Raw genomic sequence first — 22,626 nt, forward strand, 5'->3', positions numbered from 1 at the left:
AGGGACGGGAGGGAGGGACCCTAGGGGCCCAGGGGCCGTCTGGGAGGGACAGGCAGGCCCACTGTCTCCACTGCGTGCAGGTGTCTACTTACGTCAGAACTTATCCGTTGTCTGCCTTAAGTGTATGCAGTTTATTAGAGCTCAACAAGCCTGCTACCAAAAAATAAGCATTTACCACCCAATGGAACTGAAGCGCAAAGACAGAGATGGAGCTGAATGACGAAAAAACAAGGCAAGTTGATTTTGTTGCAAACCTGAATGAAATAACGTTCCCACCAAAGACCAAGCAGTAAAAATGCTGATGAGACTGGGGAAAAAATTTAGGTGAAATTGGAGGCAAGAGAGAAGAGGAGGAGAAAGAGTAAAGATGGGTTTTACCCAAAGAAAACGCACGGCCGCACAGCTTGTGTGCGACCTCAGAGCAGCCGCCTCCCGCTCTCTTCCCCACGCTGCTCACCGACGGGGCTTCCCTGGACCCGCGTCCTGAGCCTCGGACGGCACGCGAGGCCCTGCGCTGCTCCCAGAGGAGGGAGGGCACCGCACTGGCTGGAGGTCTTCCCGGATGATTCCGCGTGTGTCACAGACTCACAACCAAAGGAAAGCAATACTTTAAGAACAGAACTAAAAACAGCATACCGGTGAGTTTTCAGTGGTTTGCAATCTTCTTTTTTTAAAGAAATGGGAACACCCAGGGATAATCAGGCCCCACGTCTGAGACCGCCCCCGCCCCGGCCCACGGGAGCCCAAGAGGAAAAGCCTGCCTCACCGCTCAAAAGCCACCACAGCAGCGGGATGAAGCCTGGGCTCTCGCTGATGTACTTCAGGCCGTTCAGGTTGATGCTCACGTTGTACAGGGCCATCAGCATTAACCTGAAACGCGGAGGAAAGGGGCCTTGAGACGCGGCCCTCCCTTCCCCCCCCCCCCGGAATCCGCCCCGCTCCCGAGCAGAGCGTGGCGACACAGCACCTGTCTCTGCGAGGCCAGGTGCCAACGGCAAACGCCGGCAAGAGGACCACGGAGCCCCGCCCCGGACAGGCGCACGGACTCCGGAGACAGGGCCGCAAACCGGGCACAGGACACCGCGAAGCCAGAGGTGCCGAGCCTTCCCTTTCTCGCCGCCCCTGCGTTTATGTGCAGGGAAGCCTCAACGCCTAAGCCCACGACACTCTAAACGTTCAACGCACCGTTTAAAACGTCATCCTGCCCTTTCACTCGGTGAATGTTCCCCGTGATGCTGGGGTGGCCAGCCAGGCCCTGTGAGCTGGTCTCATTTACAGCACGAGGGGTGGGGAGCACCGCAACCCAGCCCCCCAGCCCAACACCCCATCCACCCGGAGTGAAACGAGCCTTTGCAAGTGGTCTTAGGGACGGACCACAACTGGTAAGACAGAGGCAGAGGACAACTGGAAATCTACTGGACTGCCTTCTGAAACCCTGCAGAATACAGAGACCCCAAAAACTTCATACGGCAAAGCAACGGAAGAGGCTACACAAATATTTTGCAAACCCTTGAAGAAATGGATGAGCCTGCCAGAAATGAAGAGGAAATACCTTTGCTCAGGAACTTAGAGCACAAAATCAGAAGGATGAGCCCCAGGAGTTTCCTGGTGGCCCAGTGGGTTAAGGACCCAGTGTTGTCACTGTTTTGGCTCAGGTCACTGCTGTGGTGCAGGTTTAATCCCTGGCCCCAGAACTTCTACATGCCACATGTAGAAAAAAAAAAAAAAAAAAAAGGTGACCCCTAAAGATGACAGATTCCACAGGTACACAGCGTCCTGTCAGTGCAGAGGGACTGACCCACACAAGACAGAGATTCGGAGCACAGGCCCTGAGCGGTCAAGCTTGGCATGAATCCACACTTACGTGGCCTGAAAACCCACGAGCCGCTGAAGCAGAAAGCAGATCTGGGACCGGAGCTGCCCCGGCTGCCTGGCCACGTAAACGTTCTCTCAAAGGAAAGGACGCTGACCTGGGTCTTCAGAGAATCCCCACACACAGTGACCAACAACTGTGAGTTCACAACAAAACCACGGAACACACGAAAAATAAGACTTACAAGTAACAGCACGAGGAACCCTTGACAGAGCCAAAATTTAAAAAGTATCAGATACTACAATATCAAGTACAGAATAGAAAACGGCTACCTATGTTCAAGAGGCACCCATGATTCAGATGGAAATGAAATGCAGAATCAGAGAGCTCCTGAGTGTTATAAACAACGAGGCGGCTCAAAAGATAACCTTGCAGAACGTACAAAAACGAAAACTATAATAAGCCGTGAAACTCCAGAGTAACGGACCCCTGGGAAAGAAAGGAGTGACCCTGAACAGAAAAGGGAGCGCGAGAAACGGCAGCCAGCAGAGCAGAACCAGGGAGGAGGAGCCCAAGGAGGCAGGGGCCGGCGCCAGGGGAGCTCGGAGACCCCAGAACTGGCCCCTGGGTGCAGCCGGACACGAAGGAGCCCCGGGGCGAGTGAGAAGAAACAAGCAGCACGGCGGGGAGCGGGGATGGGCGGCGGCTAAGCCGGCCAGCGGCAGGACGGCTCCCCTGAGGAAGGGCCTCAGCGTCCAGCGCGCCCAGCATCCCTGCTCAGGGTCCAACTGAGCGCTGCACGGTCAGGCGTGTACCCAGCAGGGCGGTCGAGGTGAGGAGGTGGGCACTGGGTGTGGCTGCCCATTTCGGGGGCGCCGAAAAGCTTAGCAGCCAAGGCTTTTAACATATACTGTGATGCAACTTTCTCAAATCAAAACTACTGCAAAAATTCCATAACAAGCCGTAGAGAAAAACAATTTTTTGGGGCCTGGCCCATAGCATGCAGAAACTCCTGGGCCAGGGACCAAACCCAAGCCACAGCAGTGACCTGAGCCACAGCAGTGACGCCAGATCCTTCACTGGCAGTGACGACACCAGATCCTTCACTGGCTAGGGGACCAGGAAGTCCCAACATTTTAAATCAAGGTGGGATCAGCAATAGTACCCTGCAGGACATACGAGAGCCTGCGGCAAGAAGAAAATCGGTAACAGTGATTCAGTCCATTAACAAAGGAGGAAGGAAATCAGAGCACAGGCCTGCCAGGGAAAATGCTTGTTAGTGTTCCGTTAAAGGAGCTGGCTTCCCCTCCATGCTTGGTTTGACAGGATGAAGCTCCGCGGCTTATCTGTCTCTGCAGACACACAGGCTGGCACAGCACCTGGACCTGCAGAGTGACCAGTGCCAGCACTGTTTCCGATGGGGAGGGGGAGCAAGCCCAGCAGGGCGCCCGCGGAGCCAGGCTTCTCCCCTCCCAGCGCCAAGGGCATTTCAAAGTCAAGGCAACATCACATCCCGACCAGAGGACAGGACCAGACCAGCACCGCTGGCAGCAGTGACACCAGGTTCTCAAGTTACGGCCCTCAGCCTCACCACGGGCCACAAAAGGAGCCAAAATTGCAAATGTTTTCAAGTTTTCCTGACAATTTCTACCCATATCCAAAGGCCATGCACCAGTAACTCATTTAAGGAGTCATTAGGGGATGTTCAAATGTCACATTCATGAGGAAATTCAGCACATTAACAGCATTTTCTGTGATCTCCAACCCAGGATTGCAAGAAGAGGAATGTCCCCCCTTGAGAGCACAACGCAGAGAGCTGGCATTTCCCACGGCCCGGCACAGGGAACCGTGTGGGACTGGGCCACTTTGCAGTACAACAGAAATCGAGGAAACGCTGGCTATCAACTACCCGCTACAAAAAAGTCTACGTACTTCCTTCTCGGCTTCCAGGCTAGAGCAGCAGGGCCGAGCCACTGCAGCAGACGCGGCATGGCCCACAGAGCCAGAAACACCTCCACCCAGCCCTCGCAGGGGAAGTCTGCCTACTCCTGCTCTACAGCATAGCACGAGGCCGAGCCAGGCTTCTCCATGGCTTAAACGGCAAGGCTAACATCTGCTTATAACTGAAATATGTGGGGCAAACTCCAGAAAATACATCTAGCTGAAATTCTTCATTGACTGTCATTTAACTTTAAGGTGGCGAAAACATTTACAAGTTGACAAATATCTAAAATTTCATAGTTGGTCACAATCCGCCATCCTTACTTAACAAGCTAAAACAGAGCAAAAGTAACTGCCAGGCCCACAGTGCCCCCTGACCCCAGGCTATCGCCAGGCTATGCTGCACACAGAGGACAGAGACTTCTCCAAGGTCACACACACCAGGTCTTAGGAAATAACAAACCCAGAACCACCTTCTGTTTCTTATGCAAATGTTTTCCATTCCGAGATTTCTCCTCTGAGGAAAGTATTTTGTAAACACTGTATCGAGTTTCCAATTGCAAAAGAGAGAGGCTGCCCCTTCGAGTCCCCTTCAGGTTTTTTCACATTAAAAGCAAACATCACTTTCCAAACCACAGCAGGACTGGGAGGTAGGACTGGGAGCCAGTTTTTATTCCAATGACCAAAAGAAGTAGGCAAATTCTGCTTCCCACCATGAACCTAAGCAGAACACACGTAAAAAATGGATTAATGGGCTCCAGAGAGCCACTTCCCAGACTCGGCAGGCTTGAGAGTTTGAGCTACATCTGACACTGACAACAGAAGAACCGAACGCGAGGCCAACCTAGGTATCAGCCAACTTGAAACACCACAAAAGCAGTAACTCTCCTTGGATGAAAAGGCCCTCTCTTGACCAGACACACCAGGCTTCGCCGGAAGCGGACAGGCCCCCTGGTGAGCAGTCAGAGAGCTCTCGACTGCCTGACGTCCGCGGCTGAGTCACCAGGAGCAAAGGTGACGCAACTTGTCCTTCACGGTGGAAGAAACTGGAACGTGTAACCTAGAAGCTACAAAGAATGAGCACAGCCAGGACTTCAAAACAAACCAGCAGTAAAACAAAGCCCACACACCAGTCATCCAAAACTAACATCTGAAGGAGCCAAATTAGCACCATCCATCAGGCAATTCTGTGGAACAAGGAGCAATAAAATTCTTAGAAGAGACTCTGCGCACGTGACGCGAGGGCCAAGCAGCTGGCAGAGCAACACAGACATTTCGGATCAGATGACGGAGAGGAACTGGCAGTGAGAGGCCCACACAGTTTTTAAGAGGAATAAACCTCTAACCACGCTTGTTTTAGACACGCGGCCCCTCCCCGGTCAAGTCAGAACCCCAAGCCCCACACCACATGCAATCCTCATCAAACGCCTTCGACTCCCCGCCGTCCACACAAGGTGTCGGAGCAGCACACGCCGGCCCTGGCCAGGAGGGGCCGCCTCGAGGCCAGGCCCGTCTCCGGGAGCCCTACCTGCGCTCCAGGGCCCAAGGTGGGAAGGCCATCCTCGCTGCAGAGGCAGGCAGGCCAGGCCACAGGCCCTCGGGGCCCGAGCTGACCGGGGCGGCTCCCCATCCACACCGCCGGTGGCCGCGGCCTGCGTCCTCCCCCACGGAGGAGGGAGCTGAACGCACAGCTCCAACGACTCTCACTGCCGGGTCCCAAGGCACGGAGGGCGACCTGCCACCTGCTCTCCAGCGGCAGGTTCAGGCACCCTCCCCGTGCGTGGGCCGTCACAGCCCGCGGCCCCCACGGTCCCGCACACACACGTCTCGGGACTTAGGGGAGAACTTTCTCTGGACTAAGCACGCAGAAGTGGACGGCCTGGCCCAGGCAGGTGCCCGTGCTGTTCAGTGGGTTCAGCCCCGCTGCCGTGTCTCCCTCCCACCTCCGAGCAGACAGGAGAAGGCCTTACTGGCCTCATGTCCCCTGGGAAGCTCAGAGCTGTCAGACTCGGCCCCTCACTGAGACGGAACGAAATGGTCGCCGTCTGCAGCGCAGCCGAGGCCAAGGGCCGCTCACGCCGACACAGCTCACGGCGCATCTTCTGGCAGCTGCCCACCACCTCTCATGCAAACGCGCATTCGATTATTTGCCTTTTTCTTAGAAAGGTTTTTTTTAATGTACAAAAAATGATCAAACTAGAGCGGTCGAAACCCTCATTTGGAAAATGCCTTTCACAAGAACCGAGGATGGAGTTCCCTTGCGGCTCGGTGGGTGAACACTAGCATTCTCACTGCTGCGGCACAGGTTCGATCCCGGGCCTGGGAACTTCTGCATGCCGTGAGCACAGCAACGCCCTCCCCACAAAAAAGAAAGAACTGAGGTTATGTTCAACACTGGCTACCAAGTTACTAGACCCATTCAGCAGATGTTAAACATTTTGCGGCTGAAAGCTCTATTGCCTGGAAAATACTATACATTGGTTTCAGACCTCAAATGTTGGAGATCAGCATTTTAGAAGCTTGGCTGACCTTTGTTAATATCTGAAAATGCTGCCAACTCCAAATTAAAGAATTTGACTATTACCTAAGGTTTGTCTCCAAATTGTACTTTCCTCTTCAAAATATGTAACTGTTAACCAATATCCTAGAAATTTTGTTAGAATGTCTTTAAAGGTGACTTTCCTACTACCTAGGATTACTAAAGTTTTAGGTGGAAACAATTTAGAAAGCTGATCAAGTTTGGAGAGTCTTCTCAAGTGGCATTAAGCCCCCCCCCCATGTGAACAGATGTCAGGCCACCCAGGTGACACTGCGTCTGACTCCCACCGACCAGGAAGTGAATCTCTGCACTCACAGCTCACTCAACAGCCTGCGCCAAGCGCCTCTGCGCACCAGGCCTTGGGACGGCAGAGCTGAAGGCGAGCTGGGCCTCTGGAGGTTTGCAGGGAAGGGCAGACAGACACGGAAGCACCCCGGAGCACACTGGACATGCGCGGTCAGGAGCCGCGCTCCAGGCTCAGTGCCCTGAGCTTAGCTCAACAGCACTGCCATTGTTTTACGACACTTTACAGAAACGCTTCCAGAACCGTGCTCTGCGAGAGCCCTACCTGCGCAGACAAGTCTCCTGCTCTTTGGAAGCTGGGTCTATGGGGCCTCGGGGAGCCGCCCTCCCTGCCCCTGTCTCCTAGCCTGCCCTGCCAGCAGGCCCCTCGCTCCAGCTGGGACCTCCCCCAGGTGTGGTCCATACTGACCCTAAGAAGCATCTAGAACAAGGTGTCAAAAGGCCTCTTGTGGCCCGTGTCAACAGAGACTGGCAGAATCGTAATGACAGATGATGGGCAATGAGGAAACGCTAATGAGGAATTAAGTACAAAAGAAATGGGGAGGATTGAAGAGACTGGAAGTAAAATCCTCATTCCTGAAGCCCAGATCTCTAACGCGAAACCAAAATTTTGTTTGTCCAGCTCCTACTGAGTGTCAAGGAGCATGGCAGGACCAGTGCCAGGGACGGCAGCGAGGCAAAACAAGACGCAACCAGGAGTCCCTAGGGGCCCACAGAGCAGGCCCGGTGCTAGCACGGGGGCTGGCGGTGCTTTGCAACCCCAGGGGCAGGGTGCCATCCCAGAAACGGCACACGCCCTGCCTGTGCGGGACACTGTGTGGGCAAGACCTAATGACCCATGGCCGGAGGTGAAGGACAAGGACAGATGCTGCAGAGGACGGGGCAGCCCTGGGCACGTCTCAGGCCAAGGGCTGGCTGAGTACGCAGAAGCACGCGGAGAAGGAGAGGACGAAATCCGCTGCCAGGGGCTCCTCCTCAGCTGGCAGCACTGACTCCCCCGGCCTTGGCAGATGGAGCCTGGTCCAGGGCTGGCCTGGGTGCCCAGAGTCCTGTCACACAGCAGACACCTGAGAGGCTGATGTGAATGCAAAAATTATCAACAGAGAACACAGTCCTGCTATGGCTAGATGGTCCCCTCCTTGGAGGTACGGGTGCCAAGGCGTAAAAACACACAGCCAACAGCAACCCAGTCATCCCGCTGGCGGCGCAAAGCACCCTGAGAGGCCCCGAGGGCTGGCTGGTGTGTCTGGCCACCAGACGTTGGAAGCTTCTACATTTGCAAAGTTAAAAAAGGGTCTCTAATGTCAAGTTCGAGTTCACTTCCCTTGAGAGTCTAGATAAATTCAGGTCAGGGCTGCAGGCAGGCTGCCTCAAGCACCAGAGTGAAGTGTCCGCCCAGCTCTCCATCCGGACGCGCGCAGCCTGACACACGAGGAGGAGGGGCTGCGGCCTGATGATCTTTCCATTCAAAGCTTAACTGAGAAAAGTCAACATAAACCAAATTAAAAAGGTCTTGAAAAAACAGGCAGACCAACTGGGGCTAGCAAGAAATTAAAGGGCCCGAGAAGACGTAACCCTGAAAACAGTCACAGAGGGCAAGTCGCCACAACGTCCCACTTGCCACCAGAGATGGCCCTGGCGCCCCTCAGCAGAATCGAGTCGGTTATAAGGCCACTGACACCCAGGGCCCACAGGGACGTCAAGGGAGGCAAAAGGAACAGGGCATCCCAAGCCAGCCCTTCATTCTGGGAAAACGCGTCATGTCGTGATAAATCCAAAGCCGCCCCTTCCGGCAGCGCTGCCAAACGGTCCACAGGGACCCCAGGGCGCTGAAGGCTGTCACAGCACGACTGGGAGAAAAGAGGCTCAGAAGGAGCCAGTGGGGGTTGGGGGAGAACTCGGAGACGCTGAAGCAAGAGAGGACAACGGATGGAGCAAAATCCCAGGGGGCAGCTAATCAAAAGCTCAGCGAGTCCAAACCAGAGGTGGGAGGACGGCTTACACTCCAAACACCCCCAAAGGCCCCACGTTCCTCTGACACACGGGAGAAGAAAGGGAGGGAGGGTATAAATGATGAGTGGCCAGAGGAGGACTCGCAGGCCGCCTCCAGGTCCTCCCCGGTCCTCCTGGGCGGGGCAGCGGGAAAGGAAGCCACCTGCTGGGGCACCGCCCCAACCCGGGACCTTCCGCAGGCCACAGTGTGGCCAAAAAATGCATACCCACATAAACAAAAATTAAAATCCCCATCTCTGGGTCTGAGGCACCTGCGCTCCTGAAAACGAGCAGCCTCCGATCACGGACGTGGCCAGGGGCTGAACCCCAAGAAAGAGGCAAGCGACAGTCCGAGCAGAGAGAGGCCGAAAAGAAGGAAGTATGCGTGTGGTCAAGAGAGGGCCTGGCCCCAGCGGCTGCAGCTGGGAGAAAGTGGACACACGCTGGGCGCAGCAGGATGCAGCCAAGGAGAACGGGGAGGGAGGACCCGGGCGGGGGCGGGGGGCAGGCGGAGGACTGGCGACAGCAAGCCAATGCCTCTGCCAGCAATTCTCCCACCTCCCACTTTTCAAAAGGACTGAAGTGGATCCATAGGCCACTGGTGGACAACACACCAAACGGGCTAAGTTGCGCGTTTCGTTGTCTTCTAGGCAGCGCTCACGCGCAGCTATGCCAGTTAAAGAAGCTGAAAACAGACTGCGGAGCTCGGTTCCGGAGGCGAGGGGGGGCGAACAGCCCAGCCGCCTGCTTCCGCTCAACACGGCTGTGAGTTGGGAACAGGATCCAGGAGCAGCCAGGTCAGGGCCCTGAAACGGGAACAGCAGCAGGCGGAGTGGGACTAAGACCAGAGCTCTAAGAAGCACCAAACCAGCAGTGAGCTTCCCACTCAGCACGCACCCCGAGCAGCACCGTGCCCCAGGGCGGGCAGCAGGAGAAGCTCTGCTCAGGCTGCTGGGGTGGGAGCCCCCGGGACCTTCCTCGCCACCGGAGGAACGGGGACCCCCCAAACTGTAGCTCGCCCGGGACCTGGGCACAGCTGCAGAGGCGTGTGACACCTCAGGCTACATAAAAGCCCAGCCAACCTTCCCGAGGAGGACTGAGGAGGGAGCCCTGGGGACTCACAAGGACCAGGACGTCGTGGAGTCAGAGCTCAGGCAAGTGACCCCACACGGGGGCGTCCTGGCCTCGCCCCAAGCGTGTGCGTGTGCAATGATCATAAACAGCACAGCCAAGACCCTGAGAACGGAGGCAGTGACCATCACCCAGGCACCCGAGAGCGTCCACGAGGGGCAGACCCAGGAGCACTGAAAAAGGCTTTTGACAGGGGAGCCGACACGGAAGCCATGAACAGAGAAGGCTGGTCAGACCTCGCAACCTGAACCCAGCCAGGCTCCCTGCCTGCTGAAACAAAACATCAACATTTTCCACCAGATTTAGGGAGCTCCCAGCGTGGCTCAGCAGAAACGAATCCGACTAGCACCCATGAGGACACAGGTCCGATCCCTGGCCCTGCTCTGTGGGTGAAGGATCCGGCGTGGCCATGAGCGGCTGTGTAGGTCGCAGACACGGCTCGGATCCGGCACTGCTGTGGCTGTGGTGGAGGCCGGCGGCTACAGCTCCGATTCAGCCCCTAGCCTGGGAACGCCGTGGATGCCGCCCTAAAAAGACAAAGAAACAAAAAAACGAAACAAACCACGAGCCTGTCAATGTCGCACACGTACACTTTGAGGCGGGTACACTGTCCTGGCTTCAGGTCCCCCAGAAGCTGCAGTATGGTGTCCAGGAGCACCCGACTGGAGGTGACCAGGAACTCACGGCCACAAGCTATGGCAGCAACATCTGCAACAGAGAAAGGGGAGGAGGCGTCAGCATCACGGTTACCTCAGCACCTACAAAATCTGTCCCAGACAGACAGACAGGCTGCTGTTCTCCCAGCAGACCCAAGTAAACACAAAACAGTCGACGAGGCATTAAAAAATGGTGTTATCCACAAAGCTGACAGCCCAGAGAGGGCAGCTGACCACCAGGGCAGTCACTGGGACAGGGAGGGAGGCCCTGGCGACAGAAGGCCTCGGCGGCGGTGGACAGGGCACTGGCTCTGAGCATGTCTGCAGCCTGACCGCAGCACAGAAGCGGACCCCAGCCTCCAGGCTACCGGATTGAAGAGCCGCGGGCAGCCGAGGTCCAAGCCTGGGACTGAGGACACTAAAACTCCCTCTCAGCCCCGGGCGTGCCCTCCTGCTGACGTTGACCCACCGCACGAAACTGAGATCACGAGGTCAAAAGGGAGCAGAAACACGGATTCCGAAAAGCCTGTTCCGAAACGGCACACCCTGTGGGGGGTCGGCAAGTACCCCGAATCCTCAGGCCCGAGGCCTGCGGCACCAGCACGGAGACCTCACGCGTCATCGCCCGGGCTCCCTGCGGCTGAGGCGGCTCCGCACCCGCCCAAAGGCCTGCAGGGGCACCTCGGGGGCTGCCCAACATCCCGTGTGCGGGCCAGGGCCGGGCCTGAGCGGCTCTGACAAACGGAGCACAGCTCCTCCCCGCCGCCGTGAGCCCGTCAGGAAGAGGAGCTCGCGGCAGCCCCCGGGGTCCCCGCAGACGCCCTCTTCCAGCTCGGGAAGGGCGGCGGTCGCTTCAGTTTGAGCGGAGGATTTTCCGAAAGAGGAGTAGCCCGGTGGCCTCGTGGTTAAGGACGTGGTGTGTGGCTGGGGTCACTGCTGGCACAGTTCTGTCCCCAGCCCGGGAACCTGTGCGTGCTCAGGGGTGGCCCAAAGAAAAAGGACGGCGGAGGAGTGCCGCCGCTTATCCTTCTGCCTCCGATTAGCTGTAACCTGAAGGCAGAACACACTGTCCCCTCGCTACCAGGTCCTGGGGAGGCCCGTTTACCCGTGTTGGTCTGGCTGAGAGGAATCAAGAGGGATATTAAAGTCTCTTAAACCTGAGGGGTTTCTTCCCATTTCTGCTGATCTTTCTGGCAATTTTGGCCTCATAAATTGGTGCTGGGTTTGACTTGGTATATAATTTCATGACATCTACAAGTTTCCTGAAGACAGGACGCTTCCCTGACACAACTCTAACCTTTTTTCAATGGATTTGAACCTGATCCATATTTTCTCTCATGTGAAAAACTCCTCCCACATGTCACTGGGACTGGAGGCCACTATCACATGACCCGCCCGCCCTGTCGGGGACAGAGCCCTGCAAAGGGTATGGGGGGCGAAGAAAAAGGCCCGACCGAAGGATCATTTTTAGAAGTCCGGGGAAATTCTCCTTCACACAAACGATAGCCTTGATCTGCCCACGCTGCGTATGATTCAAGAAATAACCACAGAACTGACTTAGCCCCAGCATCCCCACAGGGAAAAGAGTCTGCGGACCGAGTCAAGCAGCTGGCGCAGACGCCAAAAGGCCGCGGATGGTCCTGCTAAAGCTTTACCTAAACTTGCTCAATGCTCACCGAGCTGAAGCATGGGAGGCCATAGGCCCCAGGACCAGCTTAGCAGAAAGAGGACTAGTTAGGCATTCCTGGCGTGGCGCAGCGGAAGCGAATCTGACTAGGAACCATGAGGTTATGGGTTCAATCCCTGGCCTTGCTCAGTGGGTTAAGGATCTGGCGTTGCCATGAGCTGTGGTGGAGGTAGCAGACGTGGCTCAGATCTGGCGTTGCTGTGCCTGTGGCTGTGGTGTAGGCCAGCAGCCGTACCTTAGATTAGACCACTAGCCTGGGAACTTCCATGTGCCATGGGTGTGGCCCTAAAAAGCAAAAAACAAACAAATACATACATACATACATAAAATAAAATAATTTTAAAAAATGAAGAAGGACTAGTTAATCCCTGGTGCCAGTCCCTGCAATCACTTAATGCTACCTGTTTTAAGAAACCACAATGGCTGAGCATATGGATTCGTCCAAGATCTGCAAACGAGTAACAAAGTAACGACACCCCACCCGGCTACAGTGCCAGCCCCAAACACCAGCCTTTCTTTGAACCACCTGAAGCCACTTCTTCACAGCCACAGGCTAAATAATGCTCAGGCCTCCTTCGTGCCCCATTCGATAAAACTGGCCAACTGACTTGCCTTCACCTAGAAGAACCAACCTTTAACCCCGAGAGTTACATCCCCAGGAGTTCACTGAAGGTGACCTTGCAGTCTTACTTGCAGACCCTAAGGCACAATGCAGCTCTTGGTGGGTCTTCTGACCAACACGAGTGTAACCTCCTCCTACTGCCAGCAACCTGAGAACCTCCAAGGCTCCCTGTGCGCCCTCTCCTCACTGAGCCCCCGAACAAGGCACCTGAGCTTCTGAGGAAACCCTCCCATTCCAGCCTTTATCTAGGCCAAGAGAAGGACGGCGTCGGCCAAGAATGACTACAAAGCTCCCAAATTATCCAAGACAAACCACAATGATGGGAATTTCCGTGATTAACTGCAAACTGTAGATAACAGATACCAAATTTTCCTGAATTAGCAAGACCTCTGTGTGACTTGACTAAATCAAACACATCCGAACCGTGCCCCAGAGCCCTCAGGACCTCAAAATCTCCCCCGCAGTGGCCTCTAATATCGCAGACTGTCACAGAGCTTTCTGTCTAGTGGCTGAAAGGTTAAGGCCGGGCTCAGGGCAGTGGTTCTCAAAGTGGCCAAGGAGGGCAGTTTCACCCCCAGGAGACATCCAGCTGCATCTGGAGACTCTAAAGGGCGAGTCTAGGGAGGCCTCCAAACTCCTCCAGGGCAGAGAACACGCCCCACAAGGAGGCTGAAAAGCATGGCTCCAGGGACCCTGACCCAATGACACATGCACATCAAAGTCCTGTGCCTCCCAGAGCTTGTCACCGGACCCCCCCCCCAGGGGGGCTTCCTGCCTCCAGGCTAGACCCCAGGAAGGGTTTTCCGTCTGAACCAGGACCTCCTTGAAGCCCGGGGGCAGCAGGCGCCTGAAGTCCCAACTGCCAAGGGCAAAAGCTCAGCCCTTTCTCCCCAGCCAGGTAATCGAGGAGCAGCCCTACTTTCTGCTTCTCACGCAACAGTACATCATCATCAGAGCCAGCACCTTGTGACACCTGCCTGACCACAGAGGGCCTCCTGGCTGCCTCCACGGCTCAGGAGGCGCCCCTTCCGAAGCCGACCTTGGCCCTGCTCTGTGGGGTCCCCCAAAGGGGAGGGCGACGGCAGGCTGGCTCTGAAGCCGCGCGGGCTGTCTTCCCTCTCACGGGCCTCGGCTCGTGTGTTCCCCGTCTGCCCCCGAGTCCCAGGCGCCCCTGGTCAGCCACTGGCCTGACAGCTGCTCCCATAAGGGACTCGGGCAGAAAGAGGAGGAAGTTCAGGGAGGCGCTCACACTGCAAGTCGGCTCTCGACCAGCCAACCTCCCCTACGAGGAGGCCGACAGCAGAGTGAGCTCCCCACTCCGTGGTGGGCCTCCAGGAGCTCAAAGAACCACCCCTGCCAACAACGCCGCCGCCCCGCACGGAAAAAGACAGACCGTTCTGAAGACGCAGGGGAGAGGAGCCACCAGGACGCGCAGCGGTGCAGCGGGACAGTCCCGCGGCCCTCAAAGGGCAGGACGTGGAGCTCCCCACGGCCCGCTGCTCTCCTCGAGACCCCGGGCTGGAGACTGAGAACGCGGCCTCAAGGGTGCGCAGCGGCCCTGGCCCCGGCGCCCGAGAGGAGAGCGGCCCAACACCCGTCCCCTGACCCGTCCCTCCAGACCTGGCCGTGCAGATCCGGCACCTCCTCCCACACACAGGCCCACGCGGGCCGGGGCTGGCGCAGACTCAGGCATCCTCGCGTGTCTAGGCCCCTCTTCTCACGGACTCCAGAACACAGGGCCGCGCAGGGGTGGGGGCAGAATGGACCCTGGGCCTCATTCCCAGCTGCCGCGCCGCCCCCGGGTCCGGGCGCGAGTGTGGACGAGGGGAAGAGGGAGCAGGAGACCTGAGGCTCCACGGGCCATGGTCATGGCCACTAGGGCACGTCGGCTGGCAGCTCTGTGGCACTACCACGTCCGTGTCAGTGAGCTGGATCCAGTCCCACCATACATGATTCCACTGCCAGAAAGTAATTTTGATTCTGCCCTCATCACCTGATACTGTTTAAATCAACAACCCAGAATTAAGAGGCAAAGAGTACAATTACAACTTCCAAATAGTCAAAAAGCAGAAAAAGGGGTTAGAAAAGGTAAGTGTTCCACCTGCAAGCTAAGCAAGTTAAACTTGAGAGGGGCTGCGGTACCAATGTCCCACCTTCTTCTAAGCTCTGTGTTTGTCCACTTATACAAGTTAGTGACCACGGGGCCCGCCCTGGAGCAAAGAGCGCCTGCTGGGCAACGCGCCGCGGCCTGCCCAGCTCAGGACACTCGCGACGGCGTGCCGCGTGGTGAGAGCAGCATCACCCCCACCCCTCCCCGCCACCGAGGAGGGTGAGGCCCAGAGGTTCCACGCTGGGAAGTGGACTCGCTGGGCCTCACCCCACGGCTTTTACACGGTGTCACCCTGTGGGGACAGGGACCACGATGGGGAGGAGCCTGAACCACTCCGACGCGGAAACAAATCCTTGGCATCCAGATGGCGCTCGGGGCGCAGTCAACTGGAAAGAGCTGCACCTCCACTCCTTAAAGGGGCAGAGGGTGATGTGAAAACCCACAGCGTGTCCCAAAGGCATCAGAGTGGAGGCTGAGGATCACCGGACACGCGAGGCAGGAAGAGGCAGGTGGGGCGGGCAGCTGCCTGCTCACCCGGGGCGGAGGCCGGACACCTCGAGGGCTGGCAGGAAAAGCTCGGCCAAAAGGCACCACAAATCAGCACTCCCTGGTGGCCTAGAGGTTGTCACGACTGTGGCACAGGGTCTATCCAGGCCCAGGAACTTCCACATGTTTCAGGCACGGCCAAACAATGAAAACTGCAATTCAAAAAAAGTATAGCTGGCAGCGAGATGGCGCTGCTGGTGGGCAGAGGGGCTGACTACAAATGGGGGGCAGTGGGGAGAGGCGGGAGGTAACAGGACCGCCCCACGTCGGAACGGCGCGTCCCCACCCAGGCCCGCACGCCTGTGTCCAAATGTGCGGAGCCACACAGAGCTGAGGGGAAAGCTGTAAGGGGTGAGCTCACTGTACGCGGACGTAACAGGAGGCTTGTTGAGGGGGCAGATCGCCCGAGAGCCACCCACGGTGCCCGCTGAACGACCCGCCCCGGGGAGCGGAGCCTGGTATCTGAGGTGCCCTGGGGCTCTGGAGAGCGGCACTCGGCTGAACCACCACCACACGGATGCGTCCTGTGAACTGCAGCGGCGCAGGAGCGCACGCCTTCCTCCTCGCAAGGGTTCCCTGGGAACCGCTCCAGGCAGGGAAAACGAAGCCAAGCTGAGCTCGTCTGCTGGGCAGCAGGCCAGCCTTCCCCACTGTCCCCCCACGGCCCCCCACCGCCCCCCCACCACCCACCAGCTGGCAAGTCAAGCAGCTCAAACTCAGAGCTCAGCAGAATGAAAAGTCACACACGTCAGAGACCTTTGAGGTCACTCGCAAATAACAGAACATCTAATTACCAAATATGCAAATACTTCCCGCTAAAAACACACTTTCAGGCAATTCTAAAAGGCAGAGCAATGCAAGCCTCCACCAACTAAAAGCGCTACGATGAAAGCACAGAAGGCTGTCCCACAGCAGATGAAAGTGGGGGCTGCACCAGGACCCTCCCAACACCATCTGCATCTCAACCCCTGGCCCGGAAGAAGAGCACCAGCTTCTAAGGGATGCTGCAGAGACTGTCCACACGAGGTCTACTCCTGCAGGATTTCAGCGGAAGGATGACGCCGTGAAGAAAAGGAAAGCTTCCTCTCTCTCCAACGGCAGAGTCATCCTGAGAGTGGCGGAAGATACAGCGGAGAGAAACGGGCAAAAAGGTGGAAACTAACAGTCACAGCAGCACATTTAACAATTTCACTGACTTCAAAAGAAGAGTCTTGGAGCTCCCGTTGTGGCTCAGCGACTAGTTGAGCACCCGGCTAGTGCCCGTGAGGATGCGTTTGATGCCTGGCCTTGCTCAGGGGTTAAGGATCTGGCATTGTCACAAGCTGCAGCACAAGTCCCGGGGGCGGCTCAGACCCCAAGTTGCTGTGGCTGTGGCGTAGGCTGGTGGCCGCAGCTCTGATTCGACCTCTAGCCTGGGAACTTCCTTATGCCGTAGGTGCGGCTGTAAAAAGAAAAAAAAAGAGAAAGAAGAGTCTTAAAACGCACTAGACCACACCGCCTCCTGCTATACGAAGATCTCAGCATAATCATTTAGTCATGCGCCTTTGTCTCTACAGCACTTTGGCCATAGAATTCTAACTATGTCATCTCTGGGAGAAATTCCACGATTCGTGGAGAACAGGACCTGCAAACTCATCCTGTGTTTCCTAAAACGAGCTGTTCTTACCGACCGACCCGCCTCAGAAGCATCTGGGCTGACGGTCCACGGCTCACACACCTGGTCCCGACCCCACATCCACCGAGTCGGACCCGCCAGGGCAGAAGCCTAGTGGAAAAGGTTCCTGACACCCCGCCTCCGATCGCTGCTCCGGGACACCCATCCGAAAGTCGCTCCGTGTGTAGAGAATCACTCACTCGTGACGATTCCGGCCAAAGCGAAAACAAACTGATTTTCATCCGAGTCCAGCTCCTTGGCATCCCCATCCAGTGACTTCACAAAACTCTCCATTGTCTGACCAGTGATGCTGAAAAACTTCACAGCTTTATCCTGAAAGTTCAGAAACGAAAGTCTCACAGCCTTTCACAGACACCAGGTCATTTTCAAAACGCCAGAGGACAGACCTTGGTTTTAATTACAGAAGCCATGTTTTATTTCGCTTTATTTTTGTATTTTGTCTTTTTAGGGCCACACCTGCGGCATATGAAGTTCCCAGGCTGGGGGTTGAATTAGAGCTGTAGCCGCTGGCCTACACCACAGCCACAGCCACACAGGATCTGAGCCACGTCTGCGACCTACTCCATAGCTCATGGCAACGCTGGATCCTTAACCCACTGAGCGAGGCCAGAGAGCGAACCCATGTCCTCATGGATGCTACTCAGATACGTTTCTGCTGAGCCATGACAGAACTCCCAGAAGCAATATTTTAAAATCTATTCCTTCGTTAAAAGTTTCCATTGAAAAGATCAGCAAAAAGGAGCTCGGGGCATGTAGTAAAACTACCCTGAGATGAACAGAATAAAATAAAAATATACATGGCATATATACAAGAGGAGTTCCCTTGCAGGGCAGGTTAAGGACCTTGGCGTTGTCACTGCTGTGGCTCGGGTTCAATCCCTGGCCCAGGAACTCGCACATGCCACGGGGTGGCCAGTATATATATATATTTTCATATACATATTTATATATATGGGAAAGACTTCAAATTTACAGTGACAGAAGTATTGGGTGAATTCACCCAAATATACTAGAAATAGACCAGAAAAATAAGTTCTTTGTTCTAGGCATGAAATCAGAGGTTCTCAAGCCTCTGGCAAGACTGTTTTTCAAATAAAATCTTAAGTGAAACTTCAACACAAAAGACAGTGAACAGGCTCATCTGGCAGTTTAAACCTTCATTACTCAGCAAAAAGCATTTCCAAGTTTGCAGCTCCTTGAAAGTGCTTCCTTGGGGGGCCAGGGAAGGGCTCTGAGAAACAGCGTGAAAACCAGTATATTTTATTACGAGTGGCACAAGGGAGCATCACGGGGTGAAATAAACAGTCTAAGCCAGGAGAGTGGAGTGATTACACAACTCTAGAACTTAGCTAAAAACCACTAATGTACAAAGGAATGCATTTTATGGCATGTAAATTATACCTCAATAAAGCTCAATAAGCTCTGAAACACATTTAGTTTCTCCATCATTTTTATTTCTGCAAGTGATGAGTGACGTGTTACTGGCCTCCACCCGACATGTTGCCACTCAGGACCACGTGACGCCCCCAGCGTCAAAGCGCAGTCCCCCGTGGGCTCCTCCTGTCCCCTCCACTGCGGGGCCACCGTGCCGCCACTCCTGCCTCAATCCCACAGCTCCGCCACTTCCATCCCCCACACCGCAGGTGCGGCCTGAGCCGCTGGACGAACTTCTGACTAGTTCTCCCGGCCAGTCCCACCCTACAACCCCACCCCTCTATCCGCACTCACTGTCAGGTTCATCCCAAATTCTCCCCTCGTCCTCTCACTCACTCGAAGCCCCTGAAGGACTCCAGTCCTACGGCCAGGACAAAGTCATCGGCCAGGCAGGAAAGCTCTTCCACAATCCCATCCCGCCCTCGCCGCCAGGCCTTGTCTGCCCACCTCCCTGCCCCGGGTCAGGTGACTCAGGCACTGTCCCTAGAACAGACTGCAGGCTTCACTCAGTTTATGCCAAGGGCCTTCCTCCCTGCCACTGCTAACTGTTCACCTTAATCAAAGTTCATTTCGAGGAGTTCCTGTCGTGGCTCAGTGGTTAACGAATCCGACTAGGAACCATGAGGTTTCGGGTTCGATCCCTGGCCTCGCTCAGTGGATCAAGGAGCCGGCGTTGCCGTGAGCTGTGGTGTAGGTTGCAGACGCTGCTCGGATCCTGCGTTGCTGTGGTGTAGGCCAAAGCTGCAGCTCCGATTAGACCCCTAGCCTGGGAGCCTCCATACGCCGCAGGTGCGGCCCTGAAAAGACAAAAGACCAAAAAAAAAGTTCATTTCTAATCTCTCTTCCCCTGTTCAGTTCCTGATGCGTGTGTGTGCACATGCTGTTAACGTACATGTGTCATACGCCCTGTTACCCATGGAGTAACATATGTACAAGCACTTTCAACCTCGTTAGGCACATAAATGCCAGGCGTTAACAAGGAGACGGGCCCACCCCCACAACACCACACAGATCCCGGGAGGGGAGGGATCTCGTTCATGCTACGCGTCCCCTGGGGCGGCAGGTGGCAATGGGCCCGACAGGGCTGTGTTCCAAAACCCTGTGGCGGACAAAAGAAATGGGTTTGGTCTGCAGGCGCCTCGGTGGGCACACCGTCCTGGTCACACAGCACCCAGATGCCCCGGCTCGTGCTTACGCCTCCCAGGATGGCTTTGACCACTTCCTCGCTGCTGGAGACGCCCCACAAAATGGTACAGGCTGCTGCCCCCATTTCTGTGCAATACTCTGCCTGCTGCAGGAGCTGCTGCTTTGCTTCATTCAACTGCTGTCGAAGAGCCAGCTTCTCCTGAAATCAAACCGAAGTAAAATCAGAGAAATGAATAGCCTTCCACCTCAAAATATCTCTACCATGTCTCCTTTCAAAGACATTTTCAAAGAAAAGAAATGCACAGAGAATATAGTAAATAGTTGGCGAATGAAAACCAGCCCTTAGGAAGGCATAAGCCGTATCTTTTTAAACTTCAGAGGCAAACATAACACCAACAGAAGAGAACGCACCAACACATCAGCATTCCTAAACCCCCCAAAGACCTGACTTCATCTTCCTTAAAGTAAGTTGGAAAACGAGGTCTTTCAGGTCCCAAGTGGCGAGACCCAGGAGAGCACCAACCCGGGCAGCTGCAGAAAGCGCCAACCTAACGCAGCAGTGCACACGCACGGCAAGGTCTCTGATAACGGCGCCTGCCACCACCAGGGAGCTCCCTCCACTTTTAGAAACGCCACACGAGGCAGCCCAGACCAGGCGGGACAGGCGGGAGCGGGGGCAGGCCAGGAGTGAGACGGAAGGAGACCCCGGCAGGCTCAGCCCATTACAGCCACAGGTCGGAGGCCAGGCAAGACGTCTCCTGCCCACCGGCGGCTTCCGAAGGAACAGAGCTGGCAAGTCTCAGCCAGGGTTCTTCACAAACACACCGTCCCCAGCATGCGGCCTCCGGCCCCACCAGCACTCCCAAAGGCTCGCCTTCGGGTGGGGCCTGGGTGATGTGGGGCCTGCCCACCCCGACCCCCCCCCCCAGGGTCACTATCCCGTTACCCGCTGTTCCCTTAAAACATGAGCACGTTTCCTTCCTCAGAGCATGGAAAGCACCCAAGTAGAAAAACCCAGCAGCCCAAGAGCCCACAAGGTGACGGTTTCAGTTCTCCTCTCACAGAGGTGAGTACAGGACAGTTGAGGCAGAGGGGCTTCCGCCTGAGGGGGACTAGGGAGCAGCAGCCCACAGACCAACCCTGCTGGCCAAGGGCCCTGCTTCACAGCTGCCTGGGGGCGATGCATTTGGTTCGCAGAGCTTCACACACACTCATACATGTGGTCCAATTTATTTGAGGGGAACCATGGTCCCTGAGCCAGGGACACCTGCTAACAAAGCTCTTTTCTGGAATGTATTAACTCTGAGTTTTTAATGCCTGGCTTCATCACAACAGTAGTCTGGGCTCTTAGATTCCCTCTTCAGCCACTCATGCCAGGGTGACATACGCAGACTCCGCACCCCGCCCTCCCTCCGGGACGCTGGCTCTGCTCGCAGGGAAGCAGGCTGCATCCCCAACAGTCTGACTCTGCTGCTTCCTCCACAAGGTCAACAAGAACTGTCTTCTACGGTCACATCTGGTGGCGGCAAGCAGACAAGCCCCAACACGGGGCTGCTGCACAGAGTACAGTAAAACCAAGAGGCGCGCAAAGCTACGAATTCCATTCGCAATAACATCGAAAATAAGAAAATACTTCGGGAGTTCCTACTGTGGCACAGTGGAAACGAATCCGACTAGGAACCACAAGGCTGCAGGTTCGATCCCTGGCCTCGCTCAGTGGGTTAAGGACCCAGTGCTGCCATGAGCTGTGGCACAGGTCGCAGATGCAGCTCAGATCCTGCATTGCCGTGCCTGTGGTGCAGGCCGGCAGCTGTAGCTCCAATTCGACCCCTAGCCTGGGAACCCCCATATGCCACAAGGGCAGCCCTAAAAAGCAAAAGCAAACAAAAAACCTAGGGATAAATTTAACAAACTTAGTTTGAGCCCTGTACAGTAAAAACTATAAAGCATTATGGAGAAAAAGAAAAGATCCAGATAAACGGAAAGCTCTATCACGCTTAAGGAGTAGAAGGTTCCACACAGGTAAGGCGGTAATTCTCAAATCAACCTAGAGACTCAACACAACTTCTACCGAAACTCCAGCAGGCTCTTCTGCACACAGTGATGATCGACTCTAAAATTCGTATTTTGTGCAAAATGGGAACACAAAAAGAACGTTTGAAAAAAGAGCAGAGGATGAATACCACCTGATTTAAAAAACAAACCCCATGAATTTAGACTAACGCTACAGAAATCAAACCGTGAGACAGTGGCGCAGCGAAACGCTGACATTCGTGACAATCGATTTTTCACAAGCGGCCAAGTGGCGCTCCCACTGTGGCTCAGCAGAAATGAACCCTGCTCGTCTCCGTGAGGAGGCGGGTTGGATCCCTAGCCTTGCTCAGTGGGTTAAGGATACGGTGTTGCTGAGAGCTGTAGAATAGGTCGCAGACACAGCTCAGATCTGGCGTTGCTATGGCTGTGGTGCAGACCAGTGGCTTTATCTCTGATTTAACACCCAGCCTGGGTACTTCCATATGCTGCGGGTGCGGCCCTAAGAAAAAAAAAAAAAAAAGGCAAGGAGTTCCCCCTGTGGCGCAGTGAGACTGGCAGCATCTCTTGAGCACCGGGATGACGTTTTTGGGTTAAGAATCCAGCGCTGCCACAGCTGCACGGCAGGTCACAACCATGGCTCAGATCTGACCCCTGGCCTGGGAACTCCATATGCCACAAGGCAGCCAAAAAAGAAAAAAAAAAGCTGCCAAGGCAATTCAATGGAAAAAATAATCTTTTCAACAATAAACAACTGGACATCCATATGCAGAAAAAAACTCAAAATGAATCACAGACCTAAATATAAAATTGTGAGGAGTTCCCATCGTGGCTCAGTGGTTAACAAATCCGACTAGGAACCATGAGGTTGTGGGTTCGATCCCTGACCTCACTCAGTGGGTTAAGGATCCAAATTGCCACAGGCTGTGGTGTAGGTCACAGATGTGTCTCAGATCCCACATTGCTGTGGCTGTGGTGTAGGCTGGCGGCTACACCTCTG

The 22,626-nt window shown here is 55.4% G+C and overlaps 1 protein-coding gene across 6 annotated transcripts in view; it reads right to left on the minus strand.

Moving 5' to 3' along the window:
* The window catches only part of HSF2BP (heat shock transcription factor 2 binding protein), an 83,767-nt gene that overhangs the window by 39,527 nt on the left and 21,614 nt on the right, over window positions 1–22,626 (minus strand). For 2 of the 6 annotated variants that reach the window (XM_084992263.1, XM_021071073.2), the window contains exons 5-8: window positions 19,645–19,794; window positions 17,195–17,327; window positions 10,310–10,427; window positions 767–870 (exon numbers count right to left, since the gene is read on the minus strand). In XM_084992263.1, coding sequence (XP_084848389.1) covers window positions 767–870; window positions 10,310–10,427; window positions 17,195–17,327; window positions 19,645–19,794 — 505 coding nt within the window. Of the gene's footprint in view, window positions 1–457; window positions 622–766; window positions 871–10,309; window positions 10,428–17,194; window positions 17,328–19,644; window positions 19,795–22,626 lie in introns of all 6 variants that reach the window. The other 4 variants (XR_014825249.1, XM_005657160.4, XM_021071074.2 and 1 more) reach the window with 4 other exon arrangements.

The sequence above is a fragment of the Sus scrofa genome, chromosome 13, assembly GCF_054392235.1.
Source record: "Sus scrofa isolate SSC_HxYL_T2T_F1_AM1 chromosome 13, Sscrofa_HxYL_maternal_Yorkshire_Landrace_v2.0, whole genome shotgun sequence".
Lineage (NCBI taxonomy): Eukaryota > Metazoa > Chordata > Mammalia > Artiodactyla > Suidae > Sus > Sus scrofa.